Source organism: Sebastes fasciatus, chromosome 4 (genome assembly GCF_043250625.1).
Source record: "Sebastes fasciatus isolate fSebFas1 chromosome 4, fSebFas1.pri, whole genome shotgun sequence".
In the NCBI taxonomy this organism is placed as follows: Eukaryota; Metazoa; Chordata; class Actinopteri; order Perciformes; family Sebastidae; genus Sebastes; species Sebastes fasciatus.
In genome coordinates this window covers 34,113,459-34,138,603 of record NC_133798.1, presented here as the reverse complement: position 1 = coordinate 34,138,603, position 25,145 = coordinate 34,113,459, and the positions used below count along the sequence as shown (strand labels likewise).

General features: G+C 40.4%; 1 protein-coding gene across 15 annotated transcripts in view; it reads left to right on the top strand.

Annotated features, from left to right (window-relative positions):
• The first annotated feature begins 253 nt into the window (after positions 1-253).
• The window catches only part of LOC141766710 (pleckstrin homology domain-containing family A member 7-like), a 187,322-nt gene continuing 162,430 nt past the window's right edge, over positions 254-25,145 (top strand). For 7 of the 15 annotated variants that reach the window (XM_074633803.1, XM_074633799.1, XM_074633795.1 and 4 more), the window contains exons 1-3: positions 256-435; positions 561-637; positions 753-810. In XM_074633803.1, coding sequence (XP_074489904.1) covers positions 353-435; positions 561-637; positions 753-810 — 218 coding nt within the window. In that variant the 5' untranslated portion in view covers positions 256-352. Of the gene's footprint in view, positions 436-560; positions 638-752; positions 811-21,822; positions 22,377-25,145 lie in introns of those variants that run through there. The other 8 variants (XM_074633786.1, XM_074633785.1, XM_074633788.1 and 5 more) reach the window with 5 other exon arrangements.

Below are 25,145 nucleotides of genomic sequence, written 5' to 3'. Positions count from 1 at the left end.
TATTGCCCTGTTGCTGATATGTGCTCTACAAATAAAGCTGCCTTGCCTTGCCTGCCTTGCCTAAAAGTGCAGAAATGTAACAGGACCAATGCAGTCTGCAATAAAAAAACAAAAAAATACAAAAATCTCCTTCAAGCTCAGAAGATCCTGTTGTTTTCATTTCATCTTGTGAGGTGGTAACACATATTTCCGGGCTTGAGAGTGAGTCCCTGAAGGCAGCGCCGGCCCTAGCGGTGCTCGCTGAGTCTCCAGAGAGTCACCGATCCACGGATCCATGGAGACAGAGAGAGAGACAGAGAGACACAGAGAGACAGAGAGGAGGAGGAGATGAACTAGAGACTCATACCGGATCATGGCGGCGCCTCTCGGCCGGGACACTTTACCTGAACACTGGTCTTACGGAGTCTGCGGGGACGGCCGGGTCTTCTTCATCAGGTGAGAGAGAGAATAACCGCGTTATAGCTCCGTCTCTACCGGGTTAACGGGAGTTACCGGAGTCTCTCTGCTGTTTCCTCTCCGGTGGTGTAACAGGTGTTTTCTCTCTCTCTCTCTCTCTGCAGTGATGAGCTTCAGACTACCACCTGGCTGCATCCGCGCTCAGGTGAACCTGTAAACTCCGGACACATGATCCGCTCAGGTAACGATAGCTAACTGAGCTAGTTCACCTGTTGACTTTACTGTGTCTGCTGCTAAGAGGGAGGAAACTTTCAGGTGTCACCAACAAGTCTGTGTTTTTGGTTTTTATTTCACAGACCTGCCTCGAGGATGGGAGGAAGGATTTACAGACGAAGGAGGCAGTTACTTCATAAAGTAAGCACCTGTCACCTGTCTTATTAAACGCTCACCTGCGCATTACTTAAAGTTACCGAGCAGCTTAATATGGCTGCTCTCTCTAATGACCCAGAATGGATTTAAATGGAGTTGTGACTGCTGCAACTATAATCTACCTGTTGACCCTCTGGTGACCTCACTGCTTTCATGTGTTGCTGTGTTTTGAGGTGCAGACATCTGACATGTGTTTCTCATCTTCGACCTTTTGGCATTTAGGCTGCATATGCTGTTTTATTTTGCATTGATGCAAATTGTTTGGGTGCTCTTTGAGGTTTAATTTGTGATAGGTCTATACTGAGATGTACAGTGGTGGAAGTCCTGCATTCAAAATGTAGGCTATGTAGGTAAAAGACATCTCCATTGACACTTTTAAAGGTCCCATGTTATAAGAAAGTGAGATTTTCATGTTTTTTTGTTATGTTCATAAGATACACCTCGCTATAACTAATGCAATATAATACAACAACCGTGCAATCTATCCTGTAATGTTCAGTTTTTTGTTGAAAGTCACACATAATGGGCTATTAAGGTGGATATTGACCAATATTTTTAAAGGTCCCATATTATAAGAAAGTGAGATTTTCATGTTTTTTTATTATAAAGCAGGTTTAAGTCCTATATAAATACTGTGAAAGTATCAAAACGCTCAATTCACAGATAAACACACACAGCCCGTATTAAGAAACTCTGCATTTGAAACAAGCCGTCAGGATTACTGCCCATTCGTGATGTCACAAATATACATTATTTAGACCCTTGACACAATTTTAAACGTAAACATTATAAATGTGTCCCAGTTTATTTCCTGGTTGCAGTGTATGTAAATGACATCAGCTGACAGGATGTAAACATGGACCCAAGCTGTTGCCTAGCAACGCAATTCTGTTGCAATTCCGTCAAAATGCGCTAAAGCGGAGCGTTTCAGACAGAGGGTGAATACAGGTATATTCAGGCTGACAGTATGAGGAAAATAAATGTTTTTTTGAACATTACAGCATGTAAACATGTTCTAGTAGAAATACAAAATACTAGTATGAACCTGAAAATGAGCACGATATGGGACCTTTAAGACAAACCTTAAATACATATTTATTTCCAATGGCCTTTGGTAGCTCTTAACGGATTTAATGTTTTAGTATTTCATAAACTGTTATTTTGATAAATTGCTCTTACAAGTTTTATTCTGTTTCTGTTTTAGATTTGTGCACATATTATAATATTGCCTCGTATTTTTCCATTGCAACTTATTGTTTTGTTGATATTTTACTCGCTTTTCACTTTGGCTTGTGCAGCATTTTGGTTAACTCTGGTTGTTTTTAAACGTGCTATACAAGACTTGACTTGACTAGAATAGTCAAAGTTAAGGTCAATATGTCTTAAAAATATTGGTATATATCTACCTTAATAACCCATTATGTGTGACTTTCAACAAAAACTGAACATTATAGGATAGATTGCACGGTTGTTGTATTATATTCGCATTAGTTATAGCGAGGTGTATCTTTTGAATTGAGTGCATATAGATGGAGAGGAGAGTTGAGGTTCATTATGATGTAAATGTGGTGAAAAATCTATAATCAGTTGTCCATTTGCTGTTGTTGAACATGCTTTCTGTACTCTGCTGTTGACAAATATTGATCAGATTTGTCGTGTTGCTTCTGTCCAGGCTACAGAACAGAACAAGAGCTGTGTAATTTCATCACTTTACTAAATAATATATCTATGTTCATGTTGAGAGTTTTGCTGCAACAGAAACAATTTCACAATCCCAACGATCAGATGCTCGAGCTTTGCTTTATTTTATGAGATAAGTCAGAACGTCTTGCATTGCATTCTGGTCTATTGAAGCTGTCATCTGTCTCTCTGCATTTAATCTAAGTTTCTATACAGTATGTAAGCACAATGCTCGGTTTACAAAGAAGCTCTTTCTTTTTGACCTTGAGGTTTTATATCAGTGAAGAAAATGATGAATCACCACCAAATAAACCACCCAACAACAGTACAGTGTGGACTAGTGTCACATGTTGGCAGTGCAGAGCAGCAGACTTATAACACACTTGTTTAGCACTTGAAAAACAAGTGTTGGGACTTGGAATTGACTTTGTATTTGTAGTCTTGACTTGTTGGGACTTGACTCTAGACTTCATAGCCAAAACTTGTGACTCACTTGTGACAAAACAATGACTTTGTCTCGCTTCTGACAATATGAATGGAAGGAACACTATCGGCAGTATTTAAATGTGTTTGGGTGGATTTCTTTCTCTGCGTAAGGATGTCACAATACCAGAAATGTAGTAGTCGATACCAATACCAGTGACATTCCACGATTCTCGATACCCAATTTGATACCACGGTAAAAACAAAAAACAAACAATAAACCCCATGTACTTCAACATCCACTCCTTTATTACCGTTTGCATACTGGATTTAGTAAATTTATTATTAATCTCTGATGATTCGCCTCAAGTTTGTTGCCAAAAACTAAATTTTACAAGATTACATTTGAACACATCATGATAACGTTATAATTTAACTTTGCCCAAAACTCGAATTTTTACTGAATGGAGTTTGAACGCATCATAATGTAACTCAGTGCAACCTCTGTACATTAGCTGTTAGCTCCGTTATTTATCCAGGCTGGGCCCACCAGCTGCTAACAGCTAACGTTACGAGCTCTCTTCCTGCCGGTTTCAACACCGACTTGTTGTTCACAGTGTAGTATTATCAGGACATTTTCTATTGATGAGACGCCGTTAGTCCCGGGCCCTGATCCCCGGTACCTGCGGTACTGTAGAAAAACGAGTACCGTCACGTTTTCTAAATTTTGGCATTGACTTGGTACCGAAGTATCGTTTCTCGTGAAATCCCTAAACTGCATCTACAGTAAAGATCATTTGCTACTAGAATCTAAAACATTTCTTCTACTAAATCTAGTTCCTCCAGGATCTAGGGGACATAGGTTGCTGATGGAACACTGTTCGATCAATATTTGGCTAATGTTTACTACCATAAATTATTATATATTGGTGACCAAAATGTCTCACATCATAGAGGAAACACAGGTACAGAAAGATCCTGTGAGTTGAATATTTTTCAGTATAAATTTGGACTCGACATACCTTCTTGGCGTTCATGTTTTTTGTCTGTGTGTGGGTTGTTTTTTGGACTCTTTGGTGGATAATTGATTTCTCCGGTTGTTGAATATTCATATATACAGACAGCACTTCTTCTAAAGCGCATGCGAGTTGGCAAATTATCATTCTGACTGTTTGATTTGTCGACTCAGTCGGTCAGTAATCATCTGTGTTGAGGTCTTGTAGTCTCCTTTAAAATGCTCTCCGTGGGATTGAGTGTTTTACGACTTGTGCTGAGCTGTTGTGCTGACAGAGATTTAAGTGGCATTGCAGATAACAGAGGGCAAAGGTCATTTATGTTGCTGGTAATTGGAATCGCTTCAGCACAAACAGCTGTTTTTTTTTTTTTTGGTGAAAGCTGTTTTCGACTTTGAGTAAATGCTGTCGGAATTCAGGCTTATTGCAAAATATCTTGTTGTGTTAGACGCTGATTAGAATGAATCAGAATCAGTCTTGATGGGCTGTCGTTGTCTGCAGTAATTTGTGACTCAGACTCAAACTGTGTGTCTTTTTGCTGGCACTCTAAAAAAAATATCCTGAATGGAGTCATTGAAAAATACATGAAACTGCCAATTACTGTGTTTTTTGAATTTCTGGTTTTAAATAAAACCTTTAATTTATGCAACACTTTCTCTTGTCAAGCCTTAAACTGTAACTCAAACATAATCAGTATTTGAATTGACTATCAAGCTGTTAGCAGACAGTCGTTGGTGTTTCACACATAATGTTGTGTTCGGCTGGAAAGAATAAGAATTTTCCCCAAAATATATTCATTTTCAGCCTTTATGCTTTAAAGGTAGACCCACTGCAGGTGATAAGCTTGTGATATGACGATAGAAGTGGACGTAGTCACTATGACGTCACTCATTGGTTTGTAAACTGAGGTTTTGAAGCCTTGAGTTCAGCATTTTTGCTGTCGCCATCTTGTTTTTTTGCAACCAGAAGTGACACAAGAGGGTGGAATGAGACATTTTTAGCCGACAAAAATGTTACAATTAACTTTCATGAGCTGAAAACACACTGAAAGGGTTAAAGTTGTAAGAAGAAAACACGGACAACTCCCAGACCGGATAACGCCGTGGTAGCGACCTGTCAATCACAAGGTAGCCACGCCCTAAAGCATCCCCTGCTTTATGGTCTATTTGACTCTAAATGGGACCATAATTTACTAAATGAACATCATGCTGTATTGAAGAAGACGTGAAACTAGAGATTGAGACCATAAACTCATGTTTACAATGTTTACTGAGGTAATAAATCAAGTGAGAAGTAGGCTCATTTTCTCATAGACTTCTATACAATCAGACTTCTCTTTGCAACCAGAGGAGTCGCCCCCTGCTGGCTGTTAGAAAGAATGCAAGTTTAAGGCACTTCAGCATTTGATTCACTTCTCAGACCCGGAGGTTGCCACCTGGATACATTAGGCGGCATTTGTTAAGGAAAAATGCCAAACATTTACAGGTTTGAGCTTCTCAAATGTGAGGATTTCCTGTTTTTTTTTCTTTTTTGATATCTCTGTAAATGAAGTATCCTTTGGTTTGAACTACAAATAATGATCATTTTCATTATTGATTAATTGTTTTGTCTATAAAATGTCAAACATACATAGTGAAACATACTTGTTATAATGTCCCACAGTCCAAGGGGGCACCTTCAAATGTCTTGTTTTATCAGACCAACAGTCCAAAAATCAAATATATTCACTTTCATATATCCACACGTGTGAAGCTTGAACCAACAAATGTTTGGTATTTTTTGCTTGATATGAATTGATGATTTGAAAAAGTAATTGACGGATTAATCGAAAAGGAAGTGATTGTTAGTTATAGTTATAGTATAGTTAATGATATAAACTTTTAGTTCAAATAATAAAGATGGAAGAGAAAGAACGTAGAACTGACATTAAGGGTTTATTCTGCAACACATCACACAGGTGTGAAAGGAAAACGTCTCTGCATTGAGTAGAGACAAAACCCTCTTTTCCTTTGCCAGAGTGGGACGTTTGTTTATTCTCTGTCTCTCTCTCTCCAAACTTTTAATTGGCCTATGAATGGTATTTCTTGAACAGAAATAATATAGTGAAGTAATAACAACCTTGAAGTCCAATATCCTATTCACATCGGAGGGGAACTATTTATCTGGAGGCCATGTTTATGTAACTGCCCCCCAGGGCTCCACCACTGTCTGATCTGGAGCCTCTTCTATCCCAAAAATGTTTTTCATGTTTTTTATTACGAGCAAAAAGAGCAACACGGCTCCCTCTGTGTCTCTGCGTGTTTTTCATTGTCTCCGGATGCTCACAGAGTTCTTGGCATCAGCTTATTCTGAGAAGAGAAGTTTCATTCCTGAAACGGGACGGTATCTGTTTATGATGTTGTATTTTACAGTGGATTGCTTTTTATCATTTTTAATGCTGTTAACAGAAATATCCTCTGTGGCTTAGTACCAACACAAACCCAGCACATCAAAGTCAGGGACCCCTGGAAAGATTTATTCATCTCTTACGTCAGAGGAATATATTGTTGTTAAAGTGACGACACTAGATGGAGCACAGCTTCTTGTTAGTGCTGCAGTCGATTGAGTGGGAAACTTAATTATTTTTTGAGACTTGTTACGTAAAATGTCAGCAAATGGTATAGCTGCCCATCGCAACTTCTCAGTGCCGGGTGTCCCCCAGGAAATTATTAAGCGGAGGATTTCAGCCACAAGATGAAGCAGATTTCCTCTTTAGATTAACTCTCTGTCTGATCACAATCACTGATTCGTGCACGTACGTGATTGTTGGCCTGCTTGATGTTTGTCGAAACAGTTGGCTCACTTCTTAAATACGTGGCCACAGCTTAGTATATGTCATAAAAGTGTAGCACATTCTTCTAACGTTAGCCGAGGCGCCTCTAATAAGCACTTTGCAGAGCTTAAGGTGATGTTTTCATATTACTTGTTTTGTCTGACAGTTAAAAACCCAAAGATACGCAGCAGTTCATATATCAAGTGCTCTTCCATCCAACTGTTTTTATGCATTTTCAATTTGTGCATAAAAAAATGGAGTGGAAACGCTGGAAATTTGAGTACTTTTTACGCTTGGCTATAGCTGGTGTATCAACAAACGAAAAGTTCTATGAAAACAGACTTGGCGAATAAATAATGACGTACATGTGACTTATTTTGTCACTCAAGCGTCCACTTGACTAGAGAGAATAGTGGTAGAAGAAACATCAAATCTGTGTGGAGCGATGATGAGGAGACGTTCCTCAAATGAATACATGAAACAAACATAAATGCCATATTCACAACATATTTCCCACATGGTTTTCCACTGCATCCTCTTCTTCTGTAATGGTTTAATGGCACCGGACGGGAGAAAAACAGCACATTAATTCACATTTGCTTGTGCAGCTTTTGTGGAAATTTGGTTAAAATCTGCGCTACATTTGGACGTTAACCTGACTAGAGATATAAAACTGAGAAAAGCAGCAATTTGTCATATTTGATAAGCCGAAACCAGTGAATGTTAGACATTTTAGCTTAAAGAGGACCTATTATGATTATTTTCAGGTGCATACTTATATTTTAGGTTTCTACTAGAACATGCTTGCATGCTTTAATGTTCAAAAAATGCTTTATTTTTCTCATACCGGCTGGGCTGCAGCACCTCTTTTCACCCTCTGTCTGAAATGCTCCATTTGAGCTCCCCCAGTCTGCTCTGATTGGTCAGCTGGCTCACTGTTATGATCAGTCACCTGAACTAAACTCTTCAGACTCCGCTCCAGCTTCGCTCTAACTAGCTTTGTTTGAGAGCGTGCCAAACTAGCCGTTAGGCAGGTATTATGCAAATGTATTACTTGGTGACATCACCATGTTACAGAAGAAAAGGCAGGACTTCAAGCAAGTGTTTCTGTGAGGGAGAGTAACTCCCTTTGGTTGGACTTTGAGCTTTGTAACTTTGCAGACCTTTAACATGCACAAAAAACTATAGAAAACACTAAAGGAAAAGGAAAAAGCACAAAAGTATAATTGGACCTCTTTAATAAATGACTTAAATGATTAATTATCAAAAGGAATGACTTCTGTAGTTCTTCTAGATACCCAGAAAGGGCAAAAGCCTCTGAGGTAGTCTGAATCATTGAGTTGTGAACACATCCCAAGGGCACTGACACCATGTGTTTCCAGCTAAATGATGACATCTAAATATGCCACGTGAGTGTCATTATGTGACCAGACCTGTTGATGAGCTCATTGTAGACGTAGCAGAAGCAGTTAGATTGTTTGTTCCTGTCCGTCCCCAACGTTCACACTCAGTAGTTCTCTGTCTGGGCTCGCTGTTATAATCCCTCTTTATGTCCCCTTACGGACAAGTGGGACGTAAGTATGAGTTTGGTTTGTTTGACGACTTCCACCTCCGCAGGGCTAAACCCACTCTCCCATACCTCTCTTCAGACGTAGTACTCAGAGTGCGTAAGACGTTTGTTTGTCTAAGTGCATTCTAACTCTCTTATTCGTGCCTCTCTGTCTGTCTCTGTCTGTGTTTGCACACACTCATACCTACGCACAAGCAAACAGACATGATGTGTGATTGTCTCTTAACCCTGAGGGGCCTCCAGATGGGTCCTCCTCCTCCTCCTCCTCCTCCTCCTCCCCGTCCTGCAGCCACTCCCAGCAGGGTGCTGCTGGTACCGGGAGGTGGGGAGCAGAGCCGATCAGATCCGAGCAGGGATAAACGTCTGCATGGCTGGCTTCAGTGAAGGGGATTTAAGGAAGGCAGCACGAGAGAGGGAGAAAGAATGACACGCACTCTCACAAAAAGTGAGAGACTGAGAGACGTCAGTGTTGTCTGTTGGTAGTAGAAGACAGCTGGTTCAGTCCTGTTGGCCTGTCTGGAGTCATTATCCTGTAATCTAGAAAGGTGTGAGACACACAGTCACTGCTGAATGAACCATTGACTCTGTTTGGAGGTACTTTCTGTAACCGTAGTAACCATTTATTTTACATTTACACCAGATTTCACTTTGTGCTAGTCAAATGACATGTAAAGAAATTGTCAACTATTTTAATATCTGAGAAGTAGTTTAAGGCATTTCTCAAGCAAAAATACCAAACATTCTTGGGTTCCAGCTTCTCAGATGTAAGGATTGGCTGCTTTTCTCTTTTATATCATTGAATATCTGTTGGTCGGACAAAGCCAGCGATGTGAAGTAGGGCTGCACAAGTAATTAAAAAAGTAATCGCGATCACGACTTTGGCTTCCCACAATTTAATGAACATGATCAACTGCGATATTGACGTTTTAAAGTGCGTGCTCCGCTCGTAGAAAACTCTGCTGCATGTTAAATGAAGCGCTTCCCAAACTAACAGCCGGTGATCGAGATGTTTTGGCTTCACTTTTGAGGAGCTGTCGTACCCGCTGCGTGCGCACACCCTACAGTGGCATCCTGTGAAAAACTTTTCTGAATGTTCTGCAGTCCAGAGTAGAAGAGTAATAAACTGTAGAGCAGATGGACGAAAATGCACTGAATTCAAGTGAAGAAGAACCTTATCTTAAGTCTTATTTTGATGCCAACACTTGTTATTAGCAGGAATGTTGCACAACGTGAAAGTGAAAGATCTGTTGATTTAGTTTTGGGTAAGAACTTTTGGTACAATTTGCTTCTAAGAGATGCACTGTGCAAAAGGACCGGTCTTATTTTGATGCAAAGATTTGTACATTAGCAGGAATGTAGCACAACATGGAAGAGAAAGCTGTACTGTTTATTTAAATTTGAAAGTGCAAAAAAAATCCCATTAAAATCAATGAGTAATCGTGATAAATAAACGTGATCTCAATATTGATCAAAATAATTGTGATTATCATTTTGGCTATAATCGTGCATCCCCTAATGTGAAGAAGTCAACTTGGGCTCTAGGAAATTGTGCTTGGTATGCTTCGCTATTTTAAACATTTTATAGACTAAACAATAAAGGATTGATAGACAAAAATTATCAACAGAGTAATTAGTAATAAAAAAAAATAATCACGAGTTGCAACAAGGTTCCTCTGAAGCGATGCACACAGACAACAATCCTTCTAGTACAGAGCAATATTACAGTAAAACTGCTCCAGTGCATTTAGTGTGTGTCATACACAGGTACAAATTACAACAGTTTAAAACCCCGACTACATCTCATTCATGTACTGGTTCGACAGTTTGCTGGATCGACCTGTTGGTCTTTAAATCCTCTGCTACTGGGGAAAAGCTGATAATCACCAAATAAAACACGAGAGGGATACGATGTAAAGCTACCAGTGAGAGACAACAGTCTTTTAGTATATGCAGTTGAGTTTGCGCCACAGTAAAAAAAACTCAAGAGCTACTTAACTAGCTTTTTACTGGATCTTTCAACCACATCTCATGGTCTTCATTAGATCAAGGAGGCCATTCACATCCAAGACAGGAGTTAGGACTCCCCCTAATATAAAACCACCTTGTCATCACATGACCAAAGTGCCATACTTAGGTCATGTGATGACACACCTGAGTGATCTCCATGACAACTGAGCAAACTCAATACTGATGAGATGTGGTTGGAAACCCCAGAAACATTATTCTAATTGGGTCAAACTTTTGTTTCCAGGGTCCAGAATGAACTTTTACACTCAGAAAAACAATTGTACCGCACATTGATAAATAACAGAATCTTTGTGACTTCAGTCTCCTAAGATGATAAATGTTGTTGTTGTATCTTGCTGCAGATGTAATCTATATGCGTACGCCAAGATATGGTTGCATCCACATAAATACTTTTTAATATTTATAGGAGGTAATTTATTTAATCTGTGTATTATGGTCTGTAACGGGGGGAGGATAAGGCTCTACTGGAAGATGAAATCTCTCCCCAAAAACATAAAACGTAGATATTACAAAACAATTATAATATATTTTTATAAATTATTTAAAATATGAAGACAATAATCAAGAATCACGAAAGATGGAAGATAAAAAAGATGATGTTAGATTGGTAAACAGCAATACATATACAAGGAATCTCAAAACATATGTAGTGCGTTATAATTCTTAAAGTGAATCCATCAAGTGAGCAGATCAGCTTGCTTCTGATTCTTCAATAAAATAATGTTTTAGAGCATTCTGACTCCTCTCCGCTCGTAATGAATGACCGTGACGCTGAAGGACTCGGGGGTGATGCTCTTGGCAGAAACTTGTTATTGCTGGTTGTGCAGTGATTTGAGAACTGCATGATTGGCAGCGTAAGCGCAATGATAGTATCACGAAGCCGTGACAAAGAGGCTTATCTCAAAGAAGCTTACGGTAATGTCAGGAGTATGGCCTTGCAAGACTTAAACCCTTTAAGGCTCTGTGTTATATACTGACTGAAGATACCATCAAGACCACTGGAGGAGTTTTTGTCCTGTAATGTTTCTATAAATGTCTTTGTTGAAACTTTTTTAAAAGGTTTGCCGAGCAGGTGGGCTCTTTGTCAGCGAAGAGCGGGTTCACATTTTTGTCACATTTTCGTCGTTCAAACTGCCCAGCAGCACGGACACACGTCTTGGTTAAAAAGACCTTTCCATGAATATTTTGAAGAAATACAGCAGCTGATTTCTCAGTGCACATACAGTATAGGACAACCTTGAATCACTGTTTCACCAACCTCGCAAGGCACCGGCAGGAAGAATAAGAATACCACTGATGAATCACAGCAGAAAGATGCTGACGGATGTGAGCTGGCTGACGTATTAAGGGCTATTTTTCTCAAATTTGAATGTTTGAGGTGTCCGCCGTTGAACACTGAATGGACCTAAATATAGATGTCGTGTATAGAGAAGGCCATTCTGCAGTAGATAAAGGCTGGCCCACACAATAAAAGACTTTTCAAATCATAACAGATTTTTGAAAATGTGAGAGACTCCACACATAACGACATGTTATATTAGATTTAACAGTTTTGTTCCTATAGTGTGTGGTGAGCAATGATTTTGCCAAAACAGCCATCACACACTAACAGATTCATTCATGAACAACAAGAGTATACTGACTAAAAAAAAACGTAAATCTTGCAAAATCTTAGTGTAAACATGGCGGATGAGGGGCAGGAAGAATTAGCGACGTTAGTTTTTGCTCTACTTTGTACTGAAAATCCATGAAGGATGGATGGATGAAGTCATGGAGACACTTTAAATAAACGTTTGTGTTGTTGTCACAAATCAACAAGTTGGTCCTCCATTTCTGAAGTCCATCTTACTCCTACTTTAAGCTTCACATTAGGGATGCACAATATATTGTTTTTATTTATCGTCATCGCAATATCAGCTTGCGCAATAAACACATCGCTATGACATTGCACTCTGGAATTTTTTTAGTTGAATGAGAGTATCAGTGAAAAAAGTGCACTTAAAAATGCAACTTTCATTCTTTTTTTGTGTCTTTTGTGTTCAGTTCAATGTTCAATTTGTTCAATAAAACAATATTGGAAATAATTTCCTTTAATTCTTCTAATTCAACAAACAATTTGTTGTATTTTAGAATACTGAAAAAAGCAGGAAGGCAGAACTAAGGACACTTTAATATCTGCTTATTTATCACAAGTAATATTGTTATCGCGATATTCAACAACGTAATCGTATATCGCATAATTTTCTCATATCATGCAGCCCTTCTTCGCATTTTGCATTAGCTCATGCGGCGGTTGTCCTTCCGCTTCAGTCAGGTTGGTTCTTGTTCTTTGGCTATCGTTCTTTCCCACGTGAACGCGTCATCGGCTGTCCTCTGGGATCCCCACACCAAAGAACGTATTATTGCCAAGAAGTGAAAGTCAATTGGTCGTTCCATTGCAGCATCAGCGCCCAGCAGCAGAGCTATACGCGTCCGCCATTTTGGGCTGAAATTGACAACCGGACTCCAGTAAAACGTCCGCCTGCAAAGTGCCGTACAAAAGTAAAACAAAATTATTTCTATTGTCATATTTAATGAAGTTACCGAAATGGCCTGTGATGAACAATAAAAATATTACAAATAAGCGTTTTCAGTCCAAACAGGCGGCAGCAGCTGTTGTAAAAAAACCAACAACAACGGAGTTTCGTCTCTTTGCTTCTTTACGTTTTACCTACACACAACAGGAGATCCAATCGTAAATATTGAACACTGATTTGAAATCGATGCAGCCAGGATGTACTTACGAACGGATCGGGTGATGTAAAAAACACTCTTAACATACCTCACACCACAGGAATATCTTGAATGATAATCTATAGAACCATCAAAAAATCAAGGCTTTGCTAACGATTGTCTGGAGGGGTTATCGGGCCCAAAATGGGCTTGATTCTCGTGCAGTGTGTACCCGGCATCAGATGGAATCCACCTGAATGTCTGCTCTGAGGTTGTTTGCTCACACAGAAAGGACAACTTCATGCAAAAGGTATTTTCCATCTTGATGGAAAAATATTTGCGAACCTGCTAATAAAACCGATGGCTCATATTAAAGGCGTAAGAACATAGGGCTGGTTTGTGCTGGCCGTCTGACGCTCTTTGTCCTCAGATGAAAAAGAGGCTTTGTTTTGCCGTGGCGCCGTGGCTAAACCAAAGAACCAACAGTTCCCTGGCAGACAAATAAAGGCTGCAAGAGAAAGCTTTGTCAACAATAGCTTTTCTGTTGTTTTCTCTGGTTGAAGGTGCTAACCAGTTTCTGTGTTTGCTTTGGGAACAGCAGGAAAGTTAAAGATTATTTCTTGTAAATGTCAGCCCAAGGACAGCGTTTTAAATATCCAATGTTGTCTTCACGGGCTGTATAATGATGTTCCCTCCAGATATTTCCTTCCAACACCTGCTTCTCTACTAAAGGCTCAGCAACATATGCCAGGATTATATTAAGTGTTTTCTTTAACATGCTTTTGCCTCTTTTGACTGTCATTCTGCAGACTTTAGATTAAGATGGTAAATTAGTAACTTCCAGAGGTGTTTAGAGGTAAATCATTTCCTCTCTCTGTTCTGGTTTCATTTCACACATGTCAAGGCTTTACGTTTTTGGAAGACCTTGGCAGAAACAATGCCAGAATTTCTTTTTTTTGTTCAAATGTGACTTGATAGAGCTTGAAGGTTGTCACCTGCTGCATAGCTGGGATGTCAGGTGCACTTAATGGAAAACACTTCACATGTTTTGGCAAATTGAGAAATCACAGCTGTGTATTGATGTTGTTAAAGCTCGGTTGTGGTTTGGCTTGGTGGAATAGTTTCTCCAGCACACTTTGGTCTGCATAAAGCCAAAAGAATAAACACCCTCTGCAGGAATGTCGACTCTTGAGTGGAGTGAATATTTCATGTTTGTTTGCCTCCGAAGGTGAGTTGAAGAAAGTAGAAGTTTTTGAAGGATGAGGGCTTTTTTTTTGTAGTGAATGACTTTGGAAATAAGATGAGTACATTTTCATCTAATCTGGGAGGCTTCCCAAGAGATAGCATCTGCTGAGGCAGCTTCTCGCTCACTCACTCTTTCTCTGTTTTTCACACTCTCTCGATGTGATTAGTTGATTTTGGTCAGTCGTGTTCTTTCACTCTCGTTCTCCCAGTTTTATGTCTCTTGCGGTACCTTCACCTCTCAACCTCCACCTCCATTTTTCATTTATTTTTCTGTGTCTCTCTGAGAGGTCAAGAGAACGTGAGACAGTTAGAGAGAAATGTGCAGACCACTGGTGAGCTTCAATACAAATCCATCAAAACTAAAACACGTTGCACACAGGCGGCAACCTTGTGAAAAGTGAAGCCAATGCTGAAGTGCCTTAAACTTGCATTCTCTCTAATAGCCAGCAGGGGGCGACTCCTCTGGTTGCAAAAAGAAGTCTGATTGTATAGAAGTCTATGAGAAAATGAGCCTACTTCTCACTTGATTTATTACCTCAGTAAACATTGTAAACATGAGTTTATGGTCTCAATCGCTAGTTTCAAGTCTTCTTCAATACAGCATGATGTTCATTTAGTAAATTATGGTCCCATTTAGAGTTAAATAGACCATAAAGCAGGGGATGCTTTAGGGGTGCGGCTACCTTGTGATTGACAGGTTGCTACCACAGCGTTGTCCGGTCTGTGTGGTGTTGTGTTTTCATCTTACAACTTTAACCCTTTCACAGTGTGTTTTCAGTTCATGAAAGTTAATTATAACATTTTGGTCACCTAAAAATGTCTTATTCAGCATTTGGTTGTACTTAGCTCCGCTCATCCATTTACTTCTGGTTGCAAAAAAACAAGATGGTGACCGCCAAAATGCCGAACTCAAGGCTCCAAAACCGTAGTCCACAAACCAATGGGTGACGTCACGGTGACTACGTCCACTTCTTATATATAGTCTATATGGATGCACAAACACTTCTATAGTACGCCATGCTTTATTCACCACTTTTTCTGCTGACTTGCCGCCCTTTAGAAGGCCGGGGTTATAGCCGAAAACGTTAACGAGAAGAGTTTTGTGCCATTTGAAGACGTCAGAAGAGGTCAATTTTTTTGACATTGTATAACCTAAACGATACTTGAAAAAATAATAAGATTATTTGATAATGAGGCCCTAATAAAGTAAAATGTCCTTAAATCCATGTTGATTGGATATCAGGAAAAAGTGCTGAGTAATTAGTGATCTTTGATCTTGATCTTGCTCAATTTGGCCATTGATTCATAAAGGAAAAAAAACAGCCTTGTCCGACACAATATCAGCATTGAGTGTGAGTGTGAGGGGAAGACAATGTGGCCAAAAACAGACAGGTTTTTAACAAGATTGCAAAAGTACGGTGTTTTTCAGATCGCTGAGAATCAGATTCTTTGGGTTTATTCATGTTTTAGAAGTATGAATGAAGTTTTGAAAAAGTTTCTAAGACACCTAAAAATGAATCACAAATTTGAATTGAAGCTGCAGCTGCAGGTACCAATGAGGGACGTCAGGTAAGAAGAGAGATGAGAGCAGTGAGTCAGTGTTTATGCCTGACTCACTCTATTCACACAGAAACCCCCTCAGGAACTCAGTCAGCATCACCACTGGCTAATGATTATCAACAGCTCAATGTGTGTGTGTGTGTGTGTGTGTGTGTTTAAGCACATTCTTATTTCATTGGTTCATAATACCGGACAAACTCAGATAAAAGAGAAAGTGTTCGACATGAAAGGCTTCTTTTATTCTCTCTCCACTCACTGAAAGTTAACTTCAGAGCTGACATAAAAAAAATCACATACATTTTCTTTACCAGCTTCATAAAAGGTAACGCTATAAGGTGCATAATATCTCTTTTATTCCCCGCTGAAAGGACCAGTGTGTAACGTTTAGGGGGATCTATTGGCATAAATTAGAATATAATATTAATAAGTATGTTTTCTTTAGTGTATAATCACCTGAAAATAAGAATCGTGCTTTTGTTATCTTAGAATGAGCCGTTTATATCTAGAGCGGATCCTGTTGATGGATCCGGTTGCCATGTTTCTACAGCAGCCCCGAACGGACATAGCTGTAGCATTTTCAGGTCTTTGTGTCGTCCACCGTTGTTCTCCTACACGTTTGGCACACTGGAGAAGTTTCAGTTGGTTGCGATCTGCAACCTCACTGCTAGATGTCGCCAAATCCCACACACTGCACATTTGTACTGTAACAAATCATCTTGATATTCAGGCGAAACTGTGACATGTATTTCAGCTTTTGCAGAAATGTAAATACACAGTTAGTATTCTTCAAGTAGTATTATTAAAGGGGACATATCATGCTCATTTTCAGGTTCATACTTGTATTTTGGGTTTCTACTAGAACATGTTTACTTTGTAATGTTAAAAAAAAACAACTTTATTTTTCTCATAAAGTCTGTCTGAATATACCTGTTTTCACCCTCTGTCTGAAACGCTCCGTTTTAGCATATTTTGACGGAATTGCAACAGAATTGCGTTGCTAGGCAACAGCTTGGGTCCATGTGTACTTCCTGTCAGCTGATAACATTCACATACACTGAAACCAGGAATAAACTGGGACACATTTAGAATGTTTACCTTTAAATCTGTGTAAAGGGTCTAAATATTGTATATTTGTGACATCACAAATGGACAGAAATCCTGACAACTTGTTTCAAATGCAGAGTTTCTGAATACGGGCAGTATGTATTTCCCTGTGGATACAGCATTTCCATACCTTCTCAGTATTTACGTAGGACTCAAGCCTGCTTTATAATAAAATCTCACTTTTTTATAATATGGGACCTTTAAGTTTGAAGACCTACAATGGTGAGAATGGCACATTATTCTGTACAGGGTGTTTGTGAGTGTTTTATCTTGGCGATGTTGGTGCAAAGACAAACTGCAATTGCATTAAAGAAAAGAATCGCAATAAAAGTACACAGCAGGAAAGTGAATAAACATTTTCCCCAAATTGTCGAACTGTACCTTTAAGAGGGAATTATTGCAGTTTGATTTGTACTTTTTATTACTGTCAGATAAATCTCTACTGTCCCCCCCGTCCCCTTTTTTCTAAATCCACTTGGACACGATTAATCTCTCCTGAGTAGGTGGTGTAATTATTGAGCTCATGGATGGAGGGTTGTGTCAGTGACTTTTCCTCTCAGCCACAATTAATTTCTTTACTGATTAGCTGCTACTTTTCAGCTCCGTGCTCTAAGTGGTGTGGTGTTTAAAGTCTTGTCTGGTTAGTTAGTCTGTGTCTCGGTGCAGATGGTTCTATTTAATGTTTAATTTTGTGGAAGTGGAAACGTGCTGATATAAAAGACTCCTGTACTAGTTCTCTACACTTGTTAGGAGCATTTGTTCTGACTTTTAGATGATCCTCTGCACACACTGACATTCACATCAAGGGATGTTTGTCCGAACCATACACCTCCTGAGTAGCTGATAATTCATCGCTCTTATCTCTAATCCTCTTCAAACTGAGATGTTATTTTTGGGAGAAATCTCTCCCTCTTGTCTTGTCCCTCTTCCTCTATCTCTTCCTCTCCCCACACTGTTAATAGATGCAAAGATTAGTCTTTGGGTGTCATTTCAGCACCAGTGTATGTGTGTGTTCAATACCACCTTTGAAGTTAGTCTGAAAATGGATGTCTTGAATATTTAACCTTGCCCCGAGGCTGCAGTATTAATCCACAGAGTCTCTCAACACAGATCTGTCAGGCTGATATGAGGTTTATTACGATGCTCCGTGGGAATGTGAAGCGGAGACAAAGCAGGGCGTCAGACTGGATGTAAAAGTGCTGGGTTTGCTCTTTTTTTCATGAACAAATAGATGAACAGAGGTTGTTAGACAAATGGCCACAAAAAAAGCATCCAAAAAGTTAATCAGAAAGTAATTAAGAGCCCTCCAGCCTCATCCGAGGAATGCATTATTAAAAAGAAACACAGCAAAAGGATTAATGTGCATGTGAACAGTTTTAAAAAGACAACTCCAGAACTATGCCAACTATGACCAAACTTCTACTGTAGCTTCATACGGTAATCCTCAGAGTTATTCCGATACCACTATCAGAAATGCCCAAAATTTGGTACTCCAGTCTATGCATCGATCCGATACCACAATTTATTAACTCAGTAAAAAAAATCAACTTGTTTAACCGGATACCAATTCTCTTTGCCGCTCATCAGCCTTCACTGTGCTGTCGCTCTGGATGTATTATGGCTGCCACTGGCAAATACTGTTTTAGAGCAGCGAAGAAGAACTGATCGCAGGTAGTTTGTCACGTGACGATAGCAAACAACAACAGTGCGGTGCTAGAGGAGAGTGTAACAATAACAGTAGTCAGAGTGAGGATAATGTCAGACATTTGGCAATATTACACAGTGGAAAATCCAACAAGTAAAACGGCGATATGTGTCCAGTATGTAAGGCTTCTGTTTCGCAGGGTGGCAGCACCCTGGTATTGTGTGTGAACTAATCCTGTTGTGATCAGTAATATACTTGTTGTTCTGAACACACTTGCCTTTCTCACTCGTCCCTCTTTTCTTTGTCATAATCAATGTGTAATAGTTCAAAAGCTGAGTGGCTTCTTTCTCTCGTTTAAAAAAACAACAAAAAAAACAAAACATACCACTTTAAATATTAGTGGAAGTCAAATTTCTGTGACAAATTGTACTTCGAATAAATGTCACTCCTGCACATCCACACAAAGAGAAGTTTCTCTCTCACACATCTATCAAAATGTCAACCACATCTTCAACGGCGTTTCTCTTGATGGAGTGGGAACAGCTGCAGTTGATTTCCTGCACATTAAGGGGAGAAAGTTCTGCATGTCATTCCCCCTCACTGTACTCTATCTACAGTTATTTTACATTTCAGAGAACATTAGGAGTGCGCATACGGGAAGCAGTGAGTGGTTAATCTTTTATTTCAAATTGGAAACAGGATTGTGAAAGAAACAGTCGTGTTCACAATACTAAAAAACAGACTTATTATTGTGCTCATGAGCACGAAGCACAGATATCTGGAGAGATGAAAGGATGGAGCTTTTTACAGGTTTACCCCCCATCTATACACCTGCCCTACTGCCTGTTTGGTTGCTATGGTTACGCCTGCCTCAACACCAACAGCATACAATCTGTTTTTTTTTCTTCTTTAAATCCTGATTGCCTTCAAGACCATCTCTTACACATTTTTGTCACTTTAGGGTTTAGTTTAAGTCATTTTCTTAAATTTCACTTTGAACACTTTGTGCTCGGGTTGGATTATTTTCAAATGTTACCTAATAATGTCTCTCTCTCTTTGACTCAACCAATTGCCTGCGTTGATGCATGTCACCTGTTGCAGGTAGATTTGCAATGCCCATTTGGAAGCGGGAAGAGAAACAGAGCGTAGCCAATGTTTTCGTAGCCAATGCGTTGTCTGGCAAACTAGCGGTCAGTAATGGATGAAATAAAGCAAAAACCATAAACCATGTTATGGAAAGTTAAAGTTACATCTCCTCTCTCGTACAATTCCTGAGCCTCCGGCTGCGTGACTACTATAGCATCAAATAACTAATTAAAACTGAACTTATCAGATAAATGAACACTTGAACGTACATCAGCGTGATAAGAACTGCCTAAAATGACGGAAACCATCTTTGGGAGACTTTTTAGTTTGGCTCATGTCCCATCTGCTAACATGTCGTCCATCTTTATATACAGTCTGGGGCATAAACTTGCAAAAACTTGCAAAAGGGGAGCTTCTTAGAATCCCAATGAGTCTGGGAAATCTATTGCATTACGGGAACATTGTGAGCTTGTTGTGACAACAGATAAAAACCTCACTGGCTTCGTATACGTGTAGAGATTGCAATGCTATTCTTCTGACATGAGATCGCTAAAACTGTCTACAGTGGATGAGATTCAGATCAGGTGGTATACATCAGGTATACATCCACCTCAGCATATACCATTGACTCTTACATAGAGCCAATATGGAATTGATCTTCTAACGAGCTTCCTGTACGAGTTTTTTTCTTCCCCTCCAGCCAAGTGTCTTTTGTCTACCCAGCCTCACTTCCTAAGGGATTAAAGACACCTCTTCTTTTGCACACCAATGACTGCTCTGTTTTCCTCCGTCCTTTGATTTTTCCCTGGTTCAATTTCCCTCTTTTATCTGGCTCTCAGAATAGCAAGTCACGCTATGAGCGACGAGCATGAGACAGGCTCACAGTTCACGAAGGAAGTGTGGCGGTAGACAAATCAACATGATTTATGCAATCAAAGTCAATGGCTGAATCAGAAATCCATATCAAGAAACAGCATAGCGTCGTCAGTTCTTATAAACCACAAAATGGGCAGGAAAGGGCAGCAAGTTAAAGGTGCTAAATTCGATATCCAGAGCATTAATATAGCAGCAAAAACTATTTGCTATGTGAAGATACAGAGGAGTAATGTCTACCTGAGCAGAGAATGAAGTCACTCTCCCTCGGTGTGTTATAATTTGTGCTTTTCCGTGCTTTGTTGACAAAGCCGGGCCGGCCACGGGCGTGCTTTTAGTGTATGTTTGTGCAAGTGAGCTGCCCCACTGGCTAGCTCACGGCTGTCGCTCTGCACTGCTCTCATACGACGGTTACTGCCGATAACGGCGTCCTGACCGATGGCTTCGTTGCGAATGCGTAGCGCTCACCCTCCGGTTCCCCCCTCAGGTAAAAACTGTTATCTCTGTCAGCACTTTTGCCGTTGTTTGCTCTGTTAGCATTGTTTGCTCTGTTAGCATTGTTTGCCCTGTTAGCGTTGTTTGCCCTTTCAGCGTTATTAGCGTTGTTAGCACCATTTGCTGTGAGCTGCCGGCTCTGTTGAGAGGCAATAGAAATGCTTCCAGTCCCATATTCAGCACCTTTTAAAGAAATTGCAAACTAATTTAAAAGCACAAAATTCTGAAATTTTATATACAGCACAGGATAAAAAAAAATGCAAAATCCATCTTGCAAAGTGTTTTGATTGATTTTAGATGTGTACAGTGTGTACCAGATCATCTCCATCAGAGGTGTTATGGCAGCACATGACGTGCTATTAAAACTTCAGATATGGAACAATGCGTGAAATGCAGAGCCTACAAATGGAAACATGAACCAAAGGCGTGCTGCACTCGTTGAATTTCTCCACATGACAAGCCCACACATCTCGACAGCGTAGGACCGGCCCGTCTCGCTCTTCTCTACATGACTGTTGTCTGAGGACCAAAAGGAAAAGCTTGGGTTTGGAAAGTGCAGGGGGGGAGAGCGTCCATCTGTGTTCAGCGCTGAGCAAAGGAGGACCGACACAAAGGAGGGATTGAAGGACACAGATGCAAACAAGCGAGCGAGAGGAACAACAAGATGGTTGATACAATGTTGTGGCTCTTAAAGTCTGGCTGGTCGTGGGAGACAGTAACACTTCTGTCAGAGTGAGGAGGGAGGGCGAGGCTGCCAGGGCCGGGCCACCAAAACATTAGCGATGCAGCTCGGAGAGAGGGAGATCATGTGAGGAGCACCGGGGAGGTCGGAGACGGAGAGGACAAGGGGAGAAAGGGGTGATACTGGTTGGGACAATGGCGAGCAATGGACTGAGAGGAGTGCATGAAGAGAAAAGTTTAAACGTCTGAAACCTTTGCTTTTCTCTTGTCCTTCTCAGTGACTTTTTAGTGAGATTCTCCTAAACTTCAAATTTGAGAAGTGAGAGAGACCGCAGTGGAAGGTCGTAGGACATTGTAGCAGAATGATGTTCACAATAGACGAGCATCTGGTCAAAAGGAGCTAAATCAAGTGAGGTTTCAGAGAGATAAAGACTCCAATCAACCAGCAAAGAGGTCCTTTTGTCGTGGAAGGATGGGTACCTGCTGCAGCCGCGACCCCACACGGGAGGCCGGTCACGAGCTGGTTTCTATCAAACGCCACTCGGCCTGGCCAGCGACGACCAAGGTGGTCACCAGCGTTGGTGATCATGAATTCTCCACATGGGATCTGACGTGTGACACAAGGTAAGCCCGTCGTGAAATACGACATCTGAGCGTTGACCTCTGCGTGGTGGTGTCGTGTCCGTTTGAGGTTCTTTATGGTGGCGGTATAGTTTTCTGTGCTGTGCCTGAGGAGCATGAAGTGGATCACAGCTCGTTAGCTTCTTTGTTTCCGGGAGAAAACACAGCTCCCTCCGGTACAGTACATCGCCCTGCTGGCACGTCGTAAAACAACTTGTGTGTGGCGTAGTTTGTCAGCTTTATGGGACTGTAACGGGACATAAAAGTAGACGTACACACACACTGTGCAAGTTGTTGGTGTGTCTGTTAGTGAGCGCTATGTGGCTCCAGATGTACACAACACACACGCACACACATTGAACACCAGTTGTGGCTGAGTCTGGCACGATGGGGTTTTACTGTAAACACACACTGATCCCCAGCTGAATGCAAACATGAGATTAATTCGGCTTGACAAGAGCTGTATGACAGTTTTACCGGCACGCTCAGCACTTTCCTCAGCCTCACTCAGCTGCTCAGACCATAAAGAAGCTGGATTGCCTCCTGCTGAGGAAACGGGGGCGACAGACGAGGATTTATTGTCCCTAGAAATTATAAACTGTTGCTACATTAATCTCCCGTTGTCTTGTGGTTGTGACTTTATTCTTAAATACAGACAGGAGCTGTCATCAGATTGGCACAAACCCAAAGTATTTGCTACTGTTTGCAATGCTTGGATGTTTTTCTTAAAAAATAGATACTGCTTGCTCTACAATTGAAGACAAACATGTGGGCCGGATGGGATCTTAGAAATATCCACATGTGCCCCCAGAAACAATTTGAATTTCAATACACCTGTGTGAGGATTTGCATCAAACCCAAGAAACACTATTTTACATTTAGAGAGCTGAACATGGTAAATATGTAGGCTGAGAAGCTAAATATGCCAGCCGGCTTGATGACCCGACTCAAGTGTTTATTTATTCTTAATCAAACGCCGTGGCTGGAAATGAAAGCGTGGTAGAGAGCTGCAATGTTTTTATTTTTTTTCTCCAGATATGAAAGGTAGATTCATGTAAATTCTCTCTGAGAAAAACACGGTGTGGAGCGGATTCACATTTCAAAAGCAGGTTTCAAACGCCAAATGAAAATATGTGATGGAAGTAATAACTTTTCAGACCTTGAAATGACATCAATTGCTCATTTTTGAATTCAACACGCTTGTAATGTGGCTTCATATGCTTTTGTGAATTAAACTACTATTTTTTACTACTACATTTTTTTTTTACATTTAAAGCTGAAGTAGGCGAGATTGGAGCAGATATGAGTAAAAAAACATATTTTTATAAAACGGTTGCTGTATCCTGACAGTAGTACATGAAACAGGTAACCTGAAAAATATCATGTGCTTCTGTGTCCTCCGGCAGACTGGAGGAAAACAAGCAGTCAGAGCTGATCTGAGGTCTGCTGTCCAGCTGCTGTCTATAAGAGCCGGCTGTCAATCACTCGCAAACTTCGACCAAACGGTCAAACTAGGCAGTGCTGTTAAAAGATGAATCAATATTCTGTTACGTTAATGCCTATTTCTCTCCTCAGATGTTTTCAGAATCATCTTGTAGTGAACGGTTTAGCTGTAAAATGAGAAAGTTTGTGACCCTTCAGCCATGATGAGATATCTTGAAGGAACTGCCGGTCACAAGACCGGAGCACAGCCAATAGGAACGCTCTCTCTCTCTGAAATGACCTGTGATTGGTCAAAGTCTCTCGTCACGGGCTTAGATTTTTTAAAGCCTGTAAACAGAGCCATGTGGAGGTGCAGAAGTCTAGTTATCTCTCAGAACACTTGAATTACATTATGCTGAAAGGTTAATATGGAATTTTTGCCCAATGATGTAAAAAATATACTGACTACTGCCACCGTAAGTCTAGGTGGCTTTCTCCACATCATCTCATACTATGTGCTGTTATCAACATCTCAACGCTAACATAGAGGGTGGACAATATTATAGGAAGACCTACATCCAGCAAATTAATGTTGCACTTCTACAGTCAAAACCTATGCAGCAGAGAGAGAATTTTAAGATGTTAGTATACTATGGATCTTAAGCTTCCCGCAATGCAACTCAATAGTGTCTTTTGCTCAACATGTCCTCCAAATTAAGCAGAAAAATTGTTTGTCCATCCATGCCTTCTAGAACGACAGAAGTGTTTTGTGATCTGACGCCCCTATCAGCTGGAAGACATAATTTATCTGTGCCTTCCAAAATGTTTATGTTACTTAAGGTTAGGTTACGTTAGGTTTAGGCACAAACAACCCAGGTTAGGTTCGGGGAAACACCGTGGTTAGGGTTAAACTTATTGCTTCGGTAATGTTAGGGGAGATTTTTTTGCCATGGATACAGGCCCATTCTGAGCCAGGAAAAACCCTGGTGTCCTGTGTTAAAATCTGATGTTTTTTTTTTTTACCCGTACATCCACCCCGACCACCTCCTCTATAATAACGTCACCCGACCTCTATAATAACAACACACGAAAGACCTATTTAAGACGACCGGGGGGAGAAGCGCCTTTTGTAGTCCATCTTCAGAACATTGTAGTTTCACCACAACAGACCTGCGTCACTAACATCCGCCGCCGTTGCATCATAGTTACGGAGCCTAGTGAAAGTGCAGTCGGATTTTCTTAACACCGCGGTTGTCTTTCCCTAAGTCCTTCTGAATTCTCCTTCTCATCTTTCCTTGACCTCATGACATTTTCCATCGAGGTCAAGGAATAGTGGTTAGCAGCCAGTTT